The sequence below is a fragment of the Lissotriton vulgaris genome, chromosome 4_1 (assembly GCF_964263255.1).
Source record: "Lissotriton vulgaris chromosome 4_1, aLisVul1.2, whole genome shotgun sequence".
NCBI classification, from domain to species: Eukaryota; Metazoa; Chordata; class Amphibia; order Caudata; family Salamandridae; genus Lissotriton; species Lissotriton vulgaris.
This window is the reverse complement of record NC_141691.1, coordinates 412,556,996-412,575,250: the sequence shown is the minus strand read 5'-3', so window position 1 is coordinate 412,575,250 and position 18,255 is coordinate 412,556,996. Positions and strand designations below refer to the sequence as shown.

General features: G+C 48.8%; 1 protein-coding gene across 2 annotated transcripts in view; it reads left to right on the top strand.

The window, feature by feature from the left end:
• OCRL (OCRL inositol polyphosphate-5-phosphatase) overlaps window positions 1–18,255 on the top strand; it is a 611,352-nt gene that overhangs the window by 203,617 nt on the left and 389,480 nt on the right. For both annotated transcript variants that reach the window (XM_086918813.1, XM_086918814.1), the window contains exons 11-12: window positions 6,851–6,967; window positions 7,445–7,632. In XM_086918813.1, coding sequence (XP_086774939.1) covers window positions 6,851–6,967; window positions 7,445–7,632 — 305 coding nt within the window. The remainder of the gene's footprint in view (window positions 1–6,850; window positions 6,968–7,444; window positions 7,633–18,255) is intronic.

Genomic DNA, 18,255 nt, shown 5'->3' with positions numbered 1-18,255 from the left:
CCAGAGAGGGTATCCTGGGTGTTAGTGTAGTGATGGGGGAAGGGGGTTAGAGCAGTCCATAGCGGGGCTCAGTGCTGTGTTGAAGTCCCCACCCCAGATGACATGTGTAGACCCGACCTTTAATATTTGTCCCAAAAGGGTTGTAAAAAAAATGGGGCTCGTCCGTATTAGGACCGTAGCAGCAGGCTAGGGTGACGGATTGTGTGCCCAACGTGCCCCCGAGCAGGCAGCATCTACCCGTGGGATTGCTATATGTGCCACTTTGGATGAAGGGTGTGTTCTTTTTGAAGAGTATGATTGTGAATATGACGAGTATGAGGATTGCACTCTGGCGGATGCCCATTTGCTTCCAAAGCAAGTGGCGTGGCGGGGATCGGTGTGTGTGTTTTGCAGAATTGCTACCTGTATGTGGTGGCGATCGAGGTATGCAAGTATTTGCCGCTTTTTCCGAGGTTCCCGTAATCCCCTGACGCTCCATGTCGGCATCTTAATGCGTAGTTGTTTATCGTGAACTGCCATTAGTCGCATTGTGTCAGTAAAGTAGGAAATACCATGGGCGTAGTCTGTGTGCTTGTAGCTATTAGTATTAGTGCCTAAGTGAGTGTCTGTGCATTGAACGCTGCAAACAAAAAAGAGAATTTCCATTGCAGGTCCTTTCAACTACAATTCGCTAACAGTGCTATTGGTACAGTAACCAATGAACTCCCTCACCACCCCCACCCACAACAGCACCCCAAACGTGCCGGCATATAGTCTCCCACCCAGTCCCATTAAACTTTGTAACCCATTTTGCAGGACCAGAGGGGTCCATTGGAGCAATAGGAAAAGAAAAAACATGACCAGCATAGAAATTGTCCATTTTGGGGGATCTCCCATAGTGGGGAGCGCTGGTGGGCCACGGCCCTTCCCAAACCAGAGCCTCAGCCTACTATATAGCCCCAAATGTCACGATGTGACAAGTGGTGGATCGCAGTGGAGGGGAAGGGTGCCTGTCGACATAGGGTATACATCTGCCTAATAAAGAAATGCAAACAGTTACAATTACATGTGCGACCACTGTTGGTATCACAAAGGCTGAGCCGGGCACTTATCTGTCTGTGTCACTCTTAAGCGTCGGAAAGCCCCACATATGGGTTGGTTAAGGCATTGTCCAGTCTGAAGAAAGTGTTGTGTTCGTGAGCAGAGCATGTCTCCAATCCGCCGGGCCCCGCAGGCAGAGGCAGCAAATTCCAGGCCCCTCAAGAGCAGCAGCATGTAGATTGTGGGCCATCACGGAGGCGGGGTAGAAGATCGAGACGAATGGTCTTGTCTCGGTGACCGGCGTTGTGGTTCTCAGGAAGTCTTCAGCCTGCTGTGGGGTTGTGCAGAAGATGTGCTTACCATGGCTCGAGATCCGCAGACGTGCAGGATACATGAGGGCGTATTCAATTTGTGCGTTGCGTAGCTTCTGCTTGAAGGGAATGAATTTCCGGCGCACCTCCTGGACCGCCACAGTGAAATCTGGGTAGATACTGAAAGCAACGCCATCAAATTGCAGCGGTTTCCGTTCGCGGGCGTCTCAGTGCTGCATCGCTATCCCGATTGTTCAGGAGTCTGGCTACGATGGGTCGGGGGGGGGTCGGGGGTGGTCTCCCGCGGCGGTGGACGAGGACCGAGTACGTGCGCTCCAACACAATTTGCGGCTAGAAGGATTCTGCATCAAAGGAAGTTGTGAGGAGATGCTCCACATAGTCCTCTATGCGTCCCGTGTTGGTGTTTTCGGGGATTCCAATAATGCGAATATTGTTAGGGCGACTGCGCGCTTCAATGTCCTCGTTTTTGGCTGCCATGACTTTGAGCAGTTTATCCATTTGCGTAAGCTGTTGCTGCATCTGTGCAGTGACATTTCCTTTAGTTGGCCATCGTGCTTGTCTACTTTTTGAACGAGGAAATCTAGGCGGTTGTTCATTGTCTATTTTTCCGGAGAGGTCGTTGAGACTGTGCTGGACTGCCAGGAGCAGGGTCTTTACTTCATTTGCGGAGGACGGGCCGAGGCCTGAGCCATTTCCGCCTGGTCGGGATCTACTGATATGGATCTGGTGGTGGCTTTTTTTATTGTCGAATGTGAGGCGGGGTTGCTTTCCCTCTGGCTTCCCCATGTTACGTGGAAGTCGTGTTGTAGGTTACTCCCACAGTCAACGCAATTGTCACAGTTCTGCATGCAGTAAGGGTGCAGCAGGAGTAATATGTACCTCGCGGGGTGTAGCACTTCAGTTCCGGGATACCTTGTACAGGAGTGGAGAAATGATAGTGTGGCTACATATGTCCATATATTGCTTGCCAGCGAGTGTTGGCTCGACCCACAGCACCACGGGCGGTAGGGGCGTGAGGGGGACGCACTCCAGGCCCCAGGAAGTAGTCTTGCAAAGGCCAGACAGCAAGGCTGCAGTCAGCTAGGCCGCCCACAGTGGCTCTATATAGGGTGTAGGAAATACAACTGGGATATATCTCCTCTTGGGCGCAGATTTTACAGGGCACTAAAACTGAAGCCTCAGTCCACAAGTGGAAGGAAGGGAAGGGAGGCTGGCGATCGCCTCCCTCGTAACAACCCCAGCCCCTAGGCCACAGGCTATCACCCTGCGCCCCTCTGCACGCTCCGGCACGAAGATCGCACTCACCCACAAGTGTCCCAGCAGTCCGGGCAGGTCACGGAGAGGCCAATATTGACAGCGAAAGGTCGCCGCTGTTAATCGTGGCCAAGTCCTGGCCTCCGGTGCGCCCCATCCACCTCCCGCCAGCTACCCCAGCTGCCGGCCGCAAGGTAGGTAAGGGGCTCCGGATGTGTAGTCGTCGAAGCGCCACTCACAGCAGGCACAGCAGGGGTACATGCAGTGTGACCCTCAGTGCGGGATGTGGCAGATATAGATTGAGCGCTCACCAGTCTTTCCGCGGCAGTCAAGTCTTCGGCCATGGTAGGAGGTACTCACTGGGCGCTGAGTGCCGCCCCGATGTACACAGGAGCGGTAGGGCACAGGAGAGTCTAGGGAGGCGCCGCACAGGGTTACACCCAGAGCGAGCCCAGTATAAATTCCACAGCAGGGCTTTCAGTCACGTGCGGATCCGCAGGGCTCCAGTGATGCGGGCGTCTCACTCCTGCAGCATGGCTGTGCTCTGGCAGATGAGGAGGGCGGCCTTCGAGACCAGGAAGAGACACAATGTTTTCACTCTGTGGTAGCGAAGGGGATGAGGAAACAGTAGGCAGTGGTTCAGCACAGTTTGGATGGCAGAAAAGCAGGATAATTGACGGATAGGGTCGTCACTCTTCCCGAGCCTCACAGGTGTGCGACCGTCTTGGATGTGCACTCTCTAATGTCCCCTACAGTCACTATTTTTACATATACACAAACTATCCCAAATACTATTAAACAACTTACTTTCCACTATGTTTGTCCATTAATGCTTTGGAATGTGTCACTTGTAGACATTTGTTGCACACTGCCAGGGATGAAAATATTTTATGTCTGCTCACCAAGGCAATGCGTGATTTGTAAGAACTGTAAGTCTTATTCAGTTTGTGTGTGTATCCCACCGACTTAATTATGTAGGGAACTTTTTGGGACACCTAGGGGTTAAGATGCATCATTTAAATAAAAAGTTCTTTTGATATCAATTTTAAAAATGGATATTTTTAGAGACTATAGTTTGAAATTTTGTGGTAAAAAAATCTACTTACATTTTTTTCCCGGTTGGGTCTGTGGGGCTTCTGCAATACCATATGAAATGTTAAAATAGGTATTTGTTTGTACAAACCATGAGACTGATTCACAAAAGTTTTCATTGTCCTCGTTATGGCGTGCACCAAAACCAACCGTTAGTAAAGTCAATCGGTCTGGGTTTAATATGCTAATGCATAATGCATTAGCACACTAGAACAAGACACATAGGAGGAAGTCAGCAAAGAGAAGAAAGTGCTCTAGTTGTAAAATAGTCCCTTATGTAGTTCACTTCTAGCATTCAAGAGGAGGCAGGGTACATCCAAACAACCTGTGCCATTAGGTCAGTGATGAATGTTCCACTGGGCTGGTCCAACACATGATTGACAATGTCTCAGACCAATGATTGTAAGAAGCTGGTTGAATAAAGCAAACTGTTGAAATGGGGAGATCCAAAGTCCACTCCACTTGTATGGTTAGCAATAGGTTTAAATGATAGCTATGCTGTCAGAACCTAGACCTAAAAATCAGCAAATTTCGCAATTTGCAACACCCCAAAATTTAAGCTGGATCTGACTTAAATTACCCTGCATGTCTAATTTATATGCGTAATTTACTCTACTTGTATGTAACCTGTTCAAGTTGCAAGCCACCAGTAAAGAAGCGTGACAAAATAGTTGTATCTGCAAAATCACCTAATTTGTAAAATATAAGTGTTCAACGAGTGGCCAAGGATGCACAATGCGAACATGGTATATGTTATGATCTACTGTTGCCTTTGCCTATGTATCTCTTCCTTACTGCTCAGCCAGAATGAGTGTTGGTGTACTTGGAGATGTCTGGAATGTTGGATGACTGATGATGCTGTGGAATGTATGGGTGCCTGGTGAGGTTGAGTCAGTTGGTGTGCAGGTTGAGCAACAGCGAGGCTGCTCCTAGTTGGGCATCACCTGGACTTGACATCTTCCAGTAACTTATCTGAAGCGGTCTTCTTATCAATAAATCTACAACATACTTATATACCATTTGGCTACAGAAAATCTTTTATTTACAACAGTATACACCCAAAAGAGCAAAGAATAGAGGTTTACAACTTTGTAGTAAAAACATTGCTTCTGTTTATTTTGTTTACAATTTGCACCTGTTCAAACGGGCTTAAATTTGAACGGGAGAAAGCTGAAAATACTTTACTTCCCCCAAATTTTCCAGACTCATGAAGACTTTCTCCTGAGGTTTTACATACTCTTGTTACAACATTAATTGGTTATACACATTATACGTTTTACAGTGAGTAGTTAAAGTTAAGTGATGGTGGAGAGGGAACATGCAACATCAAAAGGCAGGGTTTGCATTGGATGGAGGAAGGGCATATTGTGATGCTTGCAGGGAGGGTGGGGTGAGGGGCAGAAGCTATGGTTAAAGGGTGGTGGTTAAACATGCACAATTTTACTTTCGTGGAAGTTTCGGGAGTGTTTTAGGTTATCTGCTTTGTGTATTATGTAGATAGAGAGAAAAGAAGGTCTTGATTAAAAATGAGCTGGGGACTGTTTTCAAGTCACAGTTCGTGCTCTAGCTTTGAGGAATTCTTGCTGAAATATCATCTGTAAGAATGATGTGATATAGAAATGTTAAATCAATATATTGTATCGTTGTCCTTTGTAAACGCTGGCTTCTGAATAGCTATTAGACTTGTTAGTCTCTCCTTAGCACCGCTTTGTCTTCATTTGTAACATCCCATGAGGACTCGCCCTTTTACTTCGGTTGTTGCACCATACCTCTTCTTTAGTCTGTAAACACTATTTTATTTAATGAGTTTCTCTTATTGCAGGAGGGTCTCTCGTGCACAGTTGTGACCACCGGCTTGTTTATTTAACTGGTAGCAAACGGGGAGCTCTTCAGGGGTCATGGGAGACAGAAGGGGGCAACTCTGCGAAGCCTTAAAGCATTTGGAATGCAATAGGTCTCGCATTTGTGAGAATTTAAGCTATTGGCATTGTAAGTGACACAGACATATACCCTACCTTATTTTATCAATCTCTTTTTTTATATGCAGTGGTATATCTTTCAATGCTAATGTTTAAGTGGAACTGTGTAGGCATAAGTACTTAATATAAAGTCCTTAAATCAGCATTGCTATAACAGTACAGCTTTAACCGAACATTTACCAGAATTTACATTTCTTAATATGTGAGCGAGGCCTTGTTGCCGTAAAATGCGATAATGTGCTGCTTGGCGAAATACTTATAAGGTCCCAAAGACGAGACCGATTGCATTGCAAATGCTTGTTCTTTACAAATGACTAACCATGTGCAGGTTGATAAAATGTTCCTCGTTGCAAAAGCGACAATCTGAAAGGGATTTCACAGTATTTATTATCCTACACCAGATCCTTAATGAGGATTACCTGTGTGTAAAAGATTTATCTCCAGTTGAATTGTGGTGTATTTTCAGAGCTGTATTTTTGTTTGACTTAGGTGTCTGCTTCCAGAGTCATATATTTGGGTGCCTAAGTATCTCAGTCGCACTGTAGAGTTCACAAAACAATTAACAGGTTGCTAGCAGCAGCATAAGTTTTGCATCGTTTTTAGAGGTCTCTTAGTGTTGCATTTGCATCCTATAGTAGCCTTGCAGTAAAGTAGTACACATAATTTCCGTAATGCAACTTAAATCCCTTGGTATCTTGTAGTTACTTAAACCATGTTGATCTTTCTGACTCTTCTTCTTCTTTAATATGTCATTAGACCGTGCTTTTAATTTGTGAATGGAACAAATGTTTGTGGTGCAATACTCATATGTTTGCATTTTTTGTAATGATGAAGGATTTTTCGTGCAAGGGAAGGGGTTTCAGTTACTTTATTTTCTATCTTATGTTTAGCAGTAAGTCCCCAAAAAATTGCAGCTTAATTCACTCAGACATTTTAAAGGATATTGGCGCTATGGGGTTTGGAATAAAAATAAAATGGAACCTGTAATTGGGGACCATTTGTATATACATTCTAAACTAAATTCCATATTTGAAACAAACATTCCCATTTGGAACAGTAAATGTGTTAAATACTGCAGATGTAAGCAACACTGTTGAGCTAATAGCCACTGTTCTATGCTGATTATTTGCATTTGTCTGTTTTGAAATATTTCTTATGAGATTACTGTTGCAGGTACGCTTGGTTCGACTGGTTGGAATGATGCTTCTTGTGTTTGCCAAAAAAGAACATTGTCAACATATTAAAGAGGTGGAGGCAGAGACTGTTGGGACAGGGATCATGGGTAAAATGGTAAGTCAATATTTGAAATTCACATTATGGCCTACATCTCAGTAGTTTCTCTTCTGTGCCTCCTGTCTAAAGGTGAAGCTGAACAGAAAGCTTGGTGGTTGTAAATTTCCCACCTTCACATATCGTTCATTGATGATTTGTGCAGTTTATTTTATATTGTATGTTATTAAATTTGTTAAGCAAGTATTTAGGCACCATTGGTATTTTGGGTAAAATCACAGAAGAGCCTGCGTCTGAACTCCACACTTATACATGTCTCAATTTTAAGAATCATTTGATGGAGTTTCTTTTCACTTGCTCATACTTTGCAGATAATTTTGTTAAAAGCAGAAAGGTTTTGTGTTGTGAATTTCTAACAATTATAGGATTTATTTGTATAACATTTTGCATGAACACATCCGTCTAGGGCAAGTTGTTCAGTATAGTTCATCAGTGTTTTCAGTTTTTGGTTGATTAATGTTTTTGTGTCTCTTTCAGGGCAATAAAGGAGGTGTTGCTGTGAGGTTTGTTTTTCATAACACTACATTCTGCATTGTTAATTCACACCTCGCTGCACACGTGGAGGATTTTGAACGTCGGAATCAAGATTATAAGGATATTTGTGCACGAATGAGTTTTATGGTACCCGACCAGAATGTACCCCTGCTCAATATTATGAAACATGAGTGAGTATGATGTACTGGCTAAGCAAGCCTTGTTATATGTCTAAAGACTACTCCTACTGTGTTCTTTTATATAAATGTAACAGTTTTTGCTTTCTCCCATCAGAGTGATAGCTTCTTTAACATAGCACTGTAGTGGGACTGAAAAAGATTCTAAAAATTATAATCACACATAATTGTCCCATAATTATAAAGATTCTTTGGGGATGTCAAAGCTCTAAGTCTGTGGTCTTCAAACTTTTCCTTGAATGCCACAACTTCCTTCCTCCATCTCAAGTGTAAAAAGAATAAAAAAAAGTGCCATCAGGGCCCACCAGAATGGCAAACATGTTTCCTTTTTACAGTTATTCTGTACAATTGGCGGCACTAAACCTGGTTAACAAATGAAATATTGCAGTAATGTTTGTTCTTTCATTGACAATGCAACCAAACACATGATTGCTAATATAATAATGGCAACCTGGTTTCTCTGAAATTGAATATTTTCCACAGAATGATTGATCCTTTATCAGAAATAAGGATAAGGATTTTGAGGGTTCTTTGAATCCCCCTCCCTCACCTCCTCCACCTCCCTCACCTCCTCCACCTTCAGACAACTCCTTGCTAGGACATGAGTTACAAAAGATGATCCTAAAGATTCATTACAGAGTAGCTCACTACCATCCTGTATTTTTCACTAAAACCACAGCACTGTTGTCAGTGTGATTCTTTTCTTGGCTAGTGTCTGGCAATCTATTCAGTACTGAGGGATTCTGAGTAGCATCCATCAAATAAACAGCATGTGTGAAGCTGGAGTTGTCTCTGATGTCACGTATAACCCCAAGGTGAAAATGTTTTTCTTTAGTCACCCATCTTTAACTTTATGTAGTGTTTTGCTCCTCCATTTTATCTTCCACTGCTGTTATCCGCTCTGCAGGAGTAGAGGAATCATGATGGCGCCTTACAGAACATGGCCTCACCTGTATCCCTTCTCTGTAGGAAACCAGGTGCTCTCCCTCGAACACTATTAACCTCTTTTTATTCTTCTCCTCTACCACCTACATTTTGAAACTGATACCAGGTATCCTGCCATCTTCCCACACTGCCTTTAACATTGTCATCCTCTCCACTCATTTTTTTTTTGTAAATATATTTTTATTGCAGATGTTCTTTTACACTTATACATCGGTCAGCAACTGTATAATCATAGTTTATCGACGAGTCCACGGAATTCAAGTTACACAGCCATTTAGCCCACAACCCTGAGGTCGGGCGGCAAAAATCAAAACTGTGTTGTGCATGTGCACTATATATAGTGGAGAAGTGTGGCTCAATGGTTAGAGCGGCAGACCTTGATGCAGAACGCTGGCCAGGGACCAGGGTTCGATTCCGGCCTCGGCAGGATCGGGCTTAAATTCCTCTGACTGGATATTCTCGCCTCCGTGCCGAATCTAGGCATGGGCCCCACGCTGCAACTCTGGGCAATAGCTTGCTTAGTCTCCACAACGGCCCCCGATGCACAAGGGATGCCTGGTTTCACCATGGGATGCCCAGGAGTGGACACCTCACAAGGAAAAGCCAGGAGGGGTTCCCTTGTGGTAGGAGTACAAGCGCCGGGATGCCTCCGGGTTACTGTTCGCGCTATACAAATACAACACATTTACATATTACAAGCCATGACCGGTCATCGAAGGAGTCTTGTAGCTGCTTTTCTTTTACACCCTATACCCCAACAGACTAACTAAAACTACCCCTGGGGACTACCACTAAGTTAATAACCTTGGGACTTGTAGAAGTTTATGTTAAGCTTGAAAGTCCCCCCAAATCCCCCCCCCCCCTCCCAGCCCCCGCCATCGGTGCGTTGTTGATAGGACACTCATTGTGGATCAGGAGTCTCGTAGTCAGCCGTTGGGGAATTTATGTAATGTACCTGTCGTGTTACGGGGATGTAGTCCGATCGTTGCATCTGTCGTCAGAGTCACTTTGTGTATCGTGGTCGCGTAAAGCCTGCACCAAAGTCTCCCATGCATGCGCAGATTCTAGAGCCCTGTCATTCTGCTGCCGCCACGCTAGCTGGAATCTCAAGGTGCTCTCTCCCCCAGCCCATTTGAGGAACTCGTTGCGCATTTAGCACCAGTTGGACCCGTTCGTGCCTTCCATTGTCGCGTAATTTCCCGTTTCGCTAGGATAAGTCCCATATCTCTAAATTTGCTGGTGATTTTCGTTTTAGGGGTATGCGGAAACCAATGAAGGACCCCCACCGCCATGTCAAACTGCAGTGTTCGCTCTGTCACCTCATTAAGAGTATCCCACACCGATTTCCAGTAAGAGGTCAAGCCAGGACAAGTCCACAACATGTGGCCCAGTTCCGCACCACTTGCCTGACATCTGGGGCAGGCCACGGAGTCTAGAACAAAGTATTTTTGTATCTTTCCTGGGGTCAGGTACGCCCGGTGTAGGATGTAGAAGTGGACTAGTTGAAACTGCGCATTGCGCGTGCTCTTCCAGGCCCGGCGCCTCAGCTGAGCCCATGTGGTCTCCGGAATTTCCTTCCCTATGTCCGCTTTCCATTTGCCCCTGAGCGCCTCCAGCGGAGGCAGCCTCTCATTAATCATCCTAGTGTCACTGCCTTGACTGTTCCAGCTGCCATCATGATATATTGGCATGCCATTGTCGTCTTTTTGTTCCTCCAGTCCCCCCTTCCAGTGCGCCTGTATTGCCCTCGTAATCGCCGTATGCAGTAGAAAGTCGCCTCCAGGTATGTCGAAGCGATCTAAAAGCGCCGGAAACGGCAACAACGTCCCGTCCTCATACAGATCACCCATTACCTGGATCCCGCCTCCTCCCAGATTTGTAGTTGCGACCAATCCCCACCATGCGGCAATGCAGTGAGCATTCCCAGCGGTATTTCAGGGTCATAGGGGTGGTTTACTCCTGCTCTACGCTGTGTTCAGTTCCAACGTAACCTGAGTGTACATTCTTCTTGTGTAAGGTCTCTAAGGGCTAGTCTCTGTTGCATTGCTATTTAGGAGAGTACGTGTCTGGGTATTCCTAGGCCTCGTACATCCTCAGGTCCCCGGAACTCACATGCTATTTCCTGGGTGTAGACCTGTAATTGGGCTGCTAAGTAATACACTTTGAAGTCTGGTACAGCCAGCCCCCCCCTCCGCCTTGGGTCTCATCAAAGTCGTAAGCGCCACTCTGCGTCAGCCCGTTCCCCAGAGGAAGGACACGATCAGTGATTTCAAGTTTCGAAATACAGCAGGAGGAATCCAAATCGGGAGCGTCCTGAAATAGTACAGGAGTCTAGGAAGCGCTACCATCTTGTGCAGTGCTATTCGTCCCGCCACCGACAGTGGGAGGGTGGCCCAAAAGGACATACTGCCCTTCTGTGCTCTAATACTGCGGGAAATATTACCTTCCAATACATCAGCTGGAGTGTGATAGATATAGACCCCTAAATACTTCAGGCAATTGGGTTCCCATCTAAGTGCCCTGGGCGTGGTGGGTTGGGTTTCTCCTTTGCGTGCTGGGAATAGGAATGTCTTGGACCAGTTTACTCTGAGGCCTGATATTTCACCAAAGGTAGTCACTATGGCATCGGCCCCAGACAGGGCTCCATCAGCATCCTCAAGGAAGAGCAACAGGTTGACTGCGTATAGGGAGATGAATTGTTGCACCAATCGGGTCCCCAGACCTCTATAATAGGCCCTCGTACGGATCGACAGTGCGAGGGGTTCAACCGCTAACGCAAAAAGCAATGGGGACAGCGAACATCCCTGCCTCGTTCCTCTCTCCACCGGATATTGTGGGGAAATTTGTGCGCCCGACTTCACTCTTGCCGACGCTGAAGCGTATAGCACGGAAGTCCATTGCAGATATCCCTCTCCTACCCCGTAGCAGCTGAGCTACCCTATGGAGGTACTCCCATTCCAAACTATCAAACGCCTTTTCCAAGTCGATCGATAATATCATGGGGTGAGGGACCTCCTCATTGTCCTCCTCTAAAAGACTGACCAGTCGGTGTATGTTCATGGTGGTGTTGCGCTTGGGTATGAAACCCGCTTGATCCACATGAACTAGAGTGCCCATGTGTTCCAGCAGTCTGGACGCCAGAATGCTACTTAAGATTTTATAATCAGTTGTGAGCATCAACAATGGTCTGTACGACGCCGGGTCGCTGCTCTCTTAATCAGGTTTAAGCAGGGGGGATCACCAGCGCCTCGCGCGTGGTAGATACCCTAGTTGTTTCGCCTCTTTATACACTATTAATAGCCGTGGAGCTAACAGGTCAATGTAATTAGCGTAAAATTAGATGGGTAGTCCGTCCAGTCCTGGAGTTTTATTGCGTGCCATTCGTTTTATGGCGCAACAAATTTCCCCTATTTCAATGTCTTTGCCCAAGTCCTGCGCCTGTTCGGGTTCTAGCTTCGGAATGGGTAGTCATCTATGGCAGAAGTACCCACTAATAGTCTACTCTGGTGAAGAGTTTTCTAGTAGCGTGAAAAACTGTGGAGAATTTCAGGCTGAGTATATACTTCCACACCCTCAGTAATACGCATAGAGACTGTGGGGGAGCTGCGTCTCGTGGGGTTGGCCAGCAAGGCCAGCAATGCTCCCGATTTGTCACCCTCTGCGAGGGACCTGGTTATGTAAGTCTTGTGGTCGAAGCTACGCAGTCTTTCCACTTCGACTGCCACCGCTTCCTTCGCCGCTGCACTCTGTTGTTGCAGCTCAGGGCGTCCGGGCCGCAGGAGCTCTATTTCACGTAGTTTCCGATCTGCTTTATCGAGGTCATTTAGGAGTACCCTACGCATTCCCACCTTTTTAGCTATACAACAGCCTCTTACAACTACCTTAAAGGCATCCCATTCCGTCGCTCTCTCCCTAGCCGTGCCTTCATTTTCCGTGAAATAATTAGTGATCCTCTCCACCAATTCCCTGCGGAATAGTGGATCTTCAAACATTTCAGGGTGCAATCTCCAGGTTGGAACACAGGAGGCGCCCGGAAACCATCTCATGTCGGCCAGTAGAGGATTGTGATCGGAGATCGTCCTCGCTAAATATTCAGTTTTTGTGATCGCGTTTACCAACGCTATGGAGCACAAGAGCACATCCAGCCTCACATGTAGCTCGTGCATGCCTGAAAAATAGGAGTAATCTCGGGTGTGCGGGTGCTGGGCTCACCAAATGTCGGTCAATCCCCACTTTGTTTGCCATTCCAATCTACCCTTGGCTATTCGGCGTGTTGGGGAATCCGTCAGCGGGGGGTGCGATCTATCAAGGGCCACATCTACCACCGAATGGAAGTCGCCTCCCATCAGTAGTGGCCCCACTAAGTAGTGGGCCAGGGAGCCCGACATTGTCGCGAGGAAGGCTAACTGGTCCACATTAGATGCGTAAACGCTGCAAATGTTTGTCCTTACCTCCCAGTTTTCCCGCTATAGCCACAAACCGCCCTACAGGGTCTATCATGTGTTTGGTCACCTGGAAAGGGACCCCAGCTGTTAGACGGGACCTGGAGGGTCGGCCGAGGACAAGGGGAGAGGTCTCCGGGGAGAGCCGTCTCCAGCGATCGTACAGACGAGTAACTTCCCCCCCACAGATGGACAAGATAAGGTTTAACGTTCTTTATAAGCAATCTTGAAGTACGGTAGAATGGTACAAGGAGGTCTGGACTCAGGGGTCCCCTCGATTCTAGTCTCTTGGTTGGGAAAGGGGGTAGCGGGACAGTCTTGTTACCAATCTGGTAGATGCGACGAAAAGATGGGTAGCTCACAATCCTCGAACTCGGCGTTCTAGGAGGACGGGCCGCGGCAGCGCCAGCAGGTCCCGAGATGATCGTAGGTAGCAACGGTCCGCGGCAGCGCCAGCAGGTCCCGACGAAGGTGGTAGTTACAACGGTCCGCGGCAGCGCCAGCAGGTCCCGACGAGGATGGAGGTTGCAGAAGGTTGCGGCAGCGCCAGCAGGCAGGACGATAGTTCACAAGGCAGGGCTGCGGCCGCGCCAGCAGTCCGTCAAGGATGAGTTCTTCACGGTGTCTCTCGACTCCAGGATACAACTGCCTTCCTGCTCTGGAGCTGCCCCAGTTATAGGTCTGGCGCCCTTTGATGTCCGGGCCCTCGCACTTGGAGGTCGGGAGGTCCGGGATGAGGGAGTCCAGACACCCAGCAGGGGGGTGGAGCCAGTGCCCGGGGAGGCTGGGGGCGATCGGCACCTGGCGGGGGAGAGCCATCGACACTGCTTTCTCCCATTGACCTGCCAAGTGGTCCGTTCACCTCCTGGGTGGATGGTGGTGCCGGGATGTCGGGGCCTGGCCAGGCCCAGGGTTAGGGTCGAGCTGAGGCCACGCGGCCTCGTGGTGCAGCGTCCAAGATGGCGGCCGGGCCGGTCAATGGAACCGACAGTGGCCCGGCCCAATGATACAGAGATGTCCGGGGGCAGGAGTCCCGTAGGGGACAGGGTGCGGGTTGCTTCTGGAGGGCCGGTGTCCGTGCCCTGTCATGTGGGGAGGGAGCGAGCCCTTCATGTGGCCTGTCCAACACCAGCTCTTATTCAAATCAGCGCGCCCCTAGCATAAGCTGAATATGTAGTATTGTATAACTGCCCCCTCCATCTGTGCTGCAATGCCGACCCTTCTGTCTTTGTTAGATGCGTTTCCTGTAGTAGCGCTATTTGTACCCCTCTGCGCACTAAGTAAGCATGTACTTTGTGTCGTCTCGTCATAGTATGTAGACCCCGTACATTCCAGGTAATTAATTTCAAGTTAGATAATTCACCCATTGTCCCACAATGCTCTACTCCCTCTCCTCCACCCAATTGTTACTTGGTTCAAATATAGTAAATGCCCTGCACCGATGGCTGCCCTCCCCCAACAAAATAACATCCCCAAATCCCTCCGCCTCCCCCACCCCCCCAGAACAGGACCCAAAGACCGTAATCTAGTTCCCATCCAAACTCTCCCCAAGGAACAGTTAGAGAATCCTGACGGTAGTCACCGCAGGCTTGCCTTAAGGGCAAAGTGGGGGGTCTAGTACCGGCGGGAAGTCTCCCTCTGCCCGAGCTTCCTGTATGCGATCGAGCTCTAATAACTTATGGTCAGGTTAGGGCTTTGCCCCCAACCCATCTTAGTAGGCTATCAATCCCCTCCTGTTGAACACAGCAAGTATTTCCCCAAAGTACATTCCATTTTCGGAACAGCTCACCCAGAGTCGTCATTGTCCATCCAACAGTCCTTCAGCTTTCTCTGGAGTGATCGTGGGCAGGGGCACACTGTCCGCCTCGGATTCCTCCGTGTCCGTATGATCTTCCCCTCTGCCAGACTCTGTGCCCTCCGTTATGGGCGTCTCTTGCGAGCCCGACATGCTGGACACCACCCTCCAAGACCCCTCGCTGCTCCGCCGTCGTCTCCAGTACTGAAGGACGTCCAAGTCTACTTCGGTCATTGCGAATCCGCCTAGACTTCCGCCGCGGCCTCTCCTCTGATACCGTTGGAAAAAATGAACCAGGGCCAACCTTGCTGGCTCTATACAGTTCCAGCCAGCTACACGTGTCGTTGGAGTATAGAAAAATTTGGTAGTACCATCCATTATTATTCGGAGCCTGGCCGGGAACAGTAAGGAGTACTGTATACTCTCGCTCCTCAGCTCTCGTTTTATCGCTAGGAAAGAGGCTCTTTTGCGCTGTGTGTCATAAGTATAATCAGGGAAGATGTTGACCTTACTGTTCTCCACCTGGAAGGGACCGTTCAACCAGGCATTGTGAAGTAGCAAATCCCTGTCCCGGTAGTGCAACACCGCGCAACCACTGGGCGCGGGGGTAAGCCCTGCTGCAGCGGCCTAGATGGAACCATATGTGCTCGTTCCAGTGTGTAGAATGTGGACAATCCCTCGGGCGCCACCACCGTCCGGAGCCACTCTTCCAGGTAACAAACCATGTCTCCCCCTTCGATTTTTTTTTCCGGCAGCCCTACTATCAGGATGTTCCGTCTATTGCGCCCTTCAGCGTCCTCTGCCCTCTTCTCCAGTGCGTCAATCCGGGCCAAGACATCCGTCATGGCAGCAGAGAGTGACTTTTGTGTCGGCTCCAGGGTGCTGACCGAGCTCTCCACCTCCTTGACCCTGTCCGAGAGCTTACCATGATCAGCCCTGAGCAGTCCGAGGCCCGTTGCAACCTGTGCTATGTCTTGTTGAAGCGCCGCTCGTGTGTCCATTATCGCCATCAGGAACTTGTCTAGTTGGTGTTGGAGGTGCGGGTCTCGCGGCGTCTCTAGGTCCAGCTGGTCACCTCTGTCCGGCATCTCCGCGTTTGATGTAGCTTGTGTGTTGCCCTTGGCTCTCCTCGGTTTCCCCATGGTGTTCGTAATGTCCAACACTGATCTGGGCAAGCGGAGGGTAAACTGCCTAACGGAAACCGTGCCTTAACAAGTCCCACTTCAGGTCACTTGCCTAACTGAAACCATGCCTTAACAAGTCCCACTTCAGGTCACTAGCCTCTGCTCCTCAAGTATCTTCCTCGGCCGATCTCCGTTCAAGTTCAAATGGGGTGGTCGACCGTGAAGCGGTCGATCCCGTGAATCAGGAACGCCAGGTCAAGGCAACACCAACCAAAGACTCACCAGCATCAGATGGCCTCCGCGGCTCGTGCACCGGGTCTGCAGAATCCCCACCGGGAACGACGGTCCAGTCAGCGGCGACACCCGCCTCAACCACACGCCCCAGGTCTTGTGTAGGTCGTCCCCGTAACGGACCGCACCGCCAGTAGTCCAGGCGCAGGTCGGCCCCAACCTCTTGTAGAGTAGACACGATCAGGGTCCGCCCCACGCCTCCAGCAACGCTTAACAATGTCCCTCAGTGCAGCCCTGGGGTCGACGCCACCTCTCCACCACCTCTCCACCACGTCCAGTGCTCCAGGCACGCTCCGTCCTCCACGCGGGCCTCAACCAGCCTCAAGGTGCAGGCCGACCGCCCTCGTCGCCTCGTTCCGCCACCGGCCCACTGTGCAGGCCCTAGGGGGTAGGTAGTGCTTCCCCAGCAGCCCCCGCGCACCTCACGGGTCCCGCCACCAAAGCGGGCCGCTATTAGGCGCCTGTAGGCCGAATTTGGCAAGCCCCGCACTCAGTTTCACAGCGGCGGCTCCGCCACGCGGCCGCTATAATGTCCGTCCCCCTGGGGGACCAAAAGTCGAATCCTCAGGCCCTCGTTCCTCCTGCAATGCCAAGGATGGCGGATCGTCTCGTCCAGGCCTCTGCTAGGAGGGGGTCCTGCTCACCTGGGGTCCGCCGGGGCACTGGTCGGTTCCACCAGCCCCCCACGTCTCACCAACTCTCTCCTCCACGGAGGCCAATCCAATCCGGAGCTTCCGATAGTAGCCGCGCGGCGGGTGTGCACGGGAGCCGCCGCGCGCCACCAATGACCTCAATGAAGACAGACAAGCCATGCGAATGGCAGAGCGCTCCTGGAGATCAGCCCCTTCGGCACTGCACCTTAAAAATCTGAAGAAAAAGAGAAACGCCTACTTCAAGAAAATCAAACGCACCAAATTAGATTTTTTTAGCCTTCAGCTCGATCAAGCAACAACCCCAACATTCACATATCACAATAGGTGATATACCATCATGTGAAGACTTCGCTGCTTTCTTCAAGCTAAAGACTGATAACGTAAGGAGTGATCTGTGCAATGACGTAATCCTTCACTCCAACCCCCACAGCATAACACCCACTGAACCAAAAAACTATGCTGCATGGTCCTACTTTGACACCTACTCGGAAGAAACAATTGCCAAACTGCTCAGCACATTGAAACCCTCTAATCACCTCACAGACCCTCTTCCTGCCAACGCTGTAAAAGACTTCATCCCATTACTCCTCCCACTCTGGACCAAAAAATATTAACAGTTCACTTCAACAAGGACTCATCCAAAATTGGACAAGATTACACCCATACTCAAGAAACCAACAGCGGACCCTACCGACCTAAACAATTACCGTTCTATAACCAATATTCCCACACTTGCAAAACTGTTGGAAAAATGCGTACAACTTCAATTGACAAAACACATTGATCAACTTGACCTCCTCAACCCTCATCAATCTGGCTTCCGAGCAGGGCTCGGTACTGAAACTGCTATGACACACATAATTGATGACGCACTCCAAATCCAAGATCAAAACGATACCTGCCTCCTCATCCTTCTTGATCTCTCCTCAGCATTTGACACTGTCAAACACGAGAACTTACTCGAGCTGTTAAACACCAGAATGGGTCTATCGGGGACTGTTCTCAAATGGTTCACCTCCTTTCTGCATTACAGGGCTCAGAAATTCAAGAGCAACAACTTGATGTCCCCACCATTGCCTGTAACTTTAGGGTCCCACAAGGATCTTCTTTATCCCCAGCATTGTTCAATCTGGTCATGGAACCTCTCACCACCTTGCTACAAGCATCTAATGTACATTTTCACATACGCCGACACCTAACTATATCTCAAATTACAATCTCCCAACGACATCAAACTTCTGAACTCAACGCTCAAACACCCAATCATGGCTTGCCGATAATCACCTCAAACTCAATGCTCTGAAATCTGAGTTCCTACTGATCTTACCTCCAGCGAAAATCTCCACCACTTAAACTTGGCTTAAGCA